Source organism: Echinops telfairi, unplaced genomic scaffold, assembly GCF_000313985.2.
Source record: "Echinops telfairi isolate 266 unplaced genomic scaffold, ASM31398v2 ScPeMD7_5;HRSCAF=22, whole genome shotgun sequence".
Classification (NCBI taxonomy): domain Eukaryota; kingdom Metazoa; phylum Chordata; class Mammalia; order Afrosoricida; family Tenrecidae; genus Echinops; species Echinops telfairi.
The window spans coordinates 28599994-28604721 of NW_022103901.1; the positions used below are offsets into that span (position 1 = coordinate 28599994).

Consider the following 4728-nt stretch of genomic DNA (forward strand, 5'->3'; position numbering starts at 1 on the left):
AAAGGACCTTTCCTAGAGTTGGATAGACAGTGAGACAGACGCCTGGGTTCAGCATGCTCAGGGGAGGGCCATGCGACAGTGAGAGACTCCCTATTGCTACACTCTGTACAGGGCGGCCGGGCCTGCCTGCCGCGCCCACTGCCCCTGGCGGCAGTCACAGGCTTGCCTTCAACCCTTTCGTCTTGGAGACTTCTTGGGCCCCAGTGCCATGGGGGCTGTGAAGACAAGAGGGTGGGAGGGGGCGGTGGCCCCGTGGCCCCAAGGGCACCCCACATCGGGGTTACATGATGTTGCACTGGGTGGCCCCACAGCAATCCTTGATGAGTGCCAACCCCGTCTTGGCCACCGTGGGCTTGCTAGGTGGGGGCTCTGCTTTCTTCTCTGCCGGGGAGCCTGTAGCAAGGGAGGAGCACAGAGGAAGAAAGGGAGAGATAAGGTGAGGAGAATCCTGAGCATCTGCAGCCCCACCCCCACCCCTGGCTAAGGCTTGCTCAGCGTCACAGGCCAGGTAGTGTGGCAGTGAGCGCTAAGGAGGGACTGTTGCCCCCTGGCCCCCACGGGCTTTCCCGCGTCAGCCCTTTCTCTACCTGGTTCTCCTCGCCAATCCATCTGCTAAGCCTAGCACAGGGCCCAAGAGTCAAGAAGTCTTTAGTAAATAGGAAATCTCGTTCAGGTCATTTTGGTCCCAGGTTCGAGTCTCTTAGTTCTGTCAAATGCTGGCGCTGCGTTCTCTTCTCAGATGTTCTTTTACATCCATTACCTGTTATGTTGCCTTTTTGAATGTCCGCTGCCCCCCCCCCCTTTAGAATGTCTCTCTCTTTGTCACTCTCTGCTGCACGCTTGGTCATTTCCCCAGAGCTGTCTTTCAATGTGTGAATCTTCCCTTCAGCTGTGTCTATGTTTCATCTGTTCTTTAAACCATCCAGAGATTTTACTTCAGTGACAATATCATTTTTAGAATTTGGGCGGGGGGTGGGGGGGTGGTGATCTACATATTTTTTCCTAACATCCTGTATGTTAATTGTTTTCATCCATGTCACCATTTTAAATATTCTTATTGATACTTTTAGAGAATTGTGATTTCTGGTTCTGGGGGTGATGGCGTTCTCTTGTATCGATGAGTCATGTAGTCTTGGTTTAAAAATTCTTATTAGGAGCTCATTGTCCTAGGGCTTGTTTTGTCTGTGGGTGTCTGTGTACCCTGAGATTGAGATAGGCCTTTATGGAGCAGTTTTGTGCTAATTTTGAGCCGTTTCACTGCACAATACAGTTGCTTTTTTGTTTTTTGTTTACAGTCATTTCTTTCCTGGAGTCCCAGAACTTTTGCTGGTTTTAGACTCATGATTAATATTATAGTTTCAATTAAGAAATGTGTTCAGTGTAGCAGTGTAAATCTGGACCCCACACTTGGCCCCCTGTACTGCATGTTGGTGGAGTGTTTTGATTTCTTGCCAGACTGACGTCTTTCTTCCGTGAACCATCCGGACAAAGAAGGCCGGTCTCCTTGCTCTTTCTCCCTGCTGCTAAGTGGAGCCTCTCTCGTCTGTCTTTCATGGAAGAGACAGTCCTTTGAAGAGTCTGGCATTGGACAGAGGTCATGTGATTTCAGGGGCCAGTAGAAGGGGTCACTTCCGCTTCCCTTCTTGTTCTTCACATCCCACAGGCTACAGCCATGTGTTCCTGAAATGTTACTGGGTGGTCAGTGAATACTGAGTTTGTGGTTGGAGTCGTTAGTGGCAACTTTTAGCTCCCAATCACTCTTCCTCTGGAAATGGAATGTGTCCCTGTGGCTGCAGGGGTGGGCATGGGACGCTCTTCTGGTCCATCACGGTGACCCACTCTCCCGGTGACAGTGACTGGCCTGAGAGATGGAGACATAGTCCAAGAAGGGTGGACAGACTCTCTCTGAGATGGATGTGTTTAGACACCAGAGGAGAGAATATGTGGCCTTCACACGAAAGTGCTGAGCTCTGGTTCGGGCCCCAGCATGAAGACTGTAGTGTAGCACCGATGAAACATACAACTTTCCTCTAGTTCTTTAATGCTTCCTCCCCCCGCCCACTATCATGACCCCAATTCTACCTTACAAATCTGACTAGACCAGAGCATGTACACGGGTCCGGTTAAGAGCTGGAAACACAGGGAATCCAGGACAAATAAACCTCTCATGACCAATAATCAGAGTAGCAATATTAGGGGGGGAAGAGAAAGGTGGGGGGGGAAAGGGGGAACTGATCACAATGATCTACATATAACTCCCTCCCAGAGGGATGGACAACAGAAAAGTGGGTAAAGGGAGACATCAGTGTAAGACATGAAAAAGAATAATTTATAAATTATCAAGTGTTCATGAGGGAAGGAGGGTGGGGGAGGGAGGGAAGAATGAGAAACTGATACCAAGGACTCAAGTAGAAAAAATGTTTTGAAAATGATGACGGAAACAAATGTACAAATGTGCTTGACACAATGGATGGATTGTGATACGAGTTGTACGATCCCCCCATAAAATGATTTTTTTTTAAAAGACGGGGGGTGGTGGGGGAAATGAAGCCAGCGTGCCTCGCCGGGCAGAGGTAAGGAAGTAAGGTGAATGGAGGGCACTCTGGCAGTAGCCCGTCCCGAAGGTCCAGGTATGCGTCGTTCTTCTTTCAACAACCCCCTCTGGGGCTTAGTTCGGATTCAGTGTCCGTTTCTTGTACGTGAAAATGCTCACGGACCCAGCAGCAGCCGTCACGTGCAGGAACACATCAGCGGACCACAAAGAGATCCTCTTTGACAGGAGGACCCATTCGCTCTTTAACCTGACAGGGGACACTGGGGTGCTCCAAGCAGGGTCACGTACGTAGCAATTCCCAGAATTTCACACACAAACACCCACTCACCCACCCAGCCCACCCTAATAGCTTGTGAAGCTAACGCCCTGAGAAGCATGCTTCTTGCCTCTCTCTCCCAGAGATTCCAACCCCAACCCCCTGGGCCTGTCCCGCCTTCTTGTCTTGGCGCTTCCCCAATTCCTGTGAAATTGCCCCAAACCGTGTGAGGACAGGCCAGGCCGCTGCTGCCAGGGCTGACTGTGTGCTTTGCAGAGCCCAACGCAACATGAAAATAGGGGACCCCCTGCTCAACAAAAGGGAATCCCTGGGGTAGTGTAAATGGTTAAGTGCTTGACTATTAACCAAGAGATTGGCAGTTTGAATCCGGCCCCACTCCCAGCCCAGGCACCTCAGAAGATCTGCTTTTCAAAGGTCACCGCTTTGACAATCCTCTGGACCACATCTGGGGCTGCCACGAGTGGGAAGCAACTCAACCGGCCAGTGATTAGTCTTTTGTTCAGACAAAAGCAGCAGAGCATTACATCAATTGGGGAGCCTCGTCAGTACAGGCAAAGCCAGTCGTCTGCCCGCCACCATTCTATGGCTCACAGAAGTGTGTCCCTGTGTGCCCTTTGGCTCTCAGGCGTCTTTTAAGTTCTGGACAGGAAGGAGGGAAGGGAAGAAGAAGCATGCCTGCACTCACTGGCTGGGGACTTGGTTACTTTGTCTCGAGGTTTTAACTTGATCCTCAGGAAATCCGCCATTTCCTTGTCTTCTTCCTGCTCCCTGAGAGTACAGAGAAGTTCGGTGAAAGACAAAAGTCCACGAAGACCAGAAGACGCATTGAGTAGCCAACGAAATGCGATGGACCAGGTGAGACCGTGAGTGGGCTTGGAGGATGATGTGCCTATGCTGATGGATGGTGTGTAGGTACGCTGTGTTCCATAAACTTGAAACCTGTTGGCCTGGGGACGGGGGAGGGGTTCCTTCTGCCTGGGTCTCAGTGACCCTGTGCTTTTCAACCAGCTCAGATACCTATTCCCCCATCAGGTAGGGGCACGTGGTCAGGCTCTGTGGGCAAACACCTTGGCTCTCCCGAGGCTCACCGGGAGGAAGGTGGGTGAGCTCAGCCTGGGAGAACCGACAGGTGAGTTCCTGAGAGGAGAAGATGTCTCTGGATTGAGAGAGGCCCTGGGAGCCAGGGGACACTGTGTGCCTTTCTTTGCCAGGGACAAAGTTATTCAAGTCCCAGCTTTCCCTCAGCCTCTTTGGGTTCCTCCCATCTTGGGGCCCTCACTGCCTTCCTTCCCTCTGTCCTGGAGTGAGGTGACAGGTGGGGCTGCAAACAGGAACACCTGGTTACTAGGAGGGACCTCGACACCTTTCTCCAAACGGAAGAGCAAGGGTAAACCGAGGAGGCAGAGAGGGCAGGGGAGGAAGCATGCTAGTGCAGGAAATGGAGTCTCCGTAAGGATGGAAGCTCCAGAAGTCGCGAGGGGAGCCAGCTCCATGAAGAGAGTGGCAGAGAAGCTTTGAAACTGACAGGTGAGCTCCCTCGGGAGCAAGGATGGGGCGACACGGGGCAGGGACACTCCAGCAACCAGAAACAGGGCCCCGGGCGGCAGTGAAGGAGATTGCTGGCCGATGATGAAAAATGGAACTGCCACTGAACAAATTAGCTAGTGGAGACCCAATGTGCTGTGCAAACTCCCCCCAAACCAAAATAGTATTCAGGGGGGAAAGAATAAGAAGGGGTGACAGCGGCTCTGCAGGATGTCACGTGTTGGAATGCCTTCCTCGCCGCCTCTTCAAGCAGTGTCCACAGAAAACCTGCAGCCCTTGCCGGTTGGGAGCTGGGCCTGCTGGAGAAGGGTGTGTGTGTGTGTGTTCAAGTGTGTGTGTGTGTGTGTGTGTT

At 51.9% G+C, this 4728-nt stretch overlaps 1 protein-coding gene across 1 annotated transcript in view; it reads right to left on the reverse strand.

The window, feature by feature from the left end:
• BMERB1 (bMERB domain containing 1) overlaps positions 1–4728 on the reverse strand; it is an 88686-nt gene continuing 83958 nt past the window's right edge. Inside the window, exons 5-6 of the mRNA XM_004705756.3 lie at positions 3517–3599; positions 1–393 (exon numbers count right to left, since the gene is read on the reverse strand). Of these exons, the coding sequence (XP_004705813.1) occupies positions 281–393; positions 3517–3599 (196 nt within the window). The 3' untranslated portion in view covers positions 1–280. The remainder of the gene's footprint in view (positions 394–3516; positions 3600–4728) is intronic.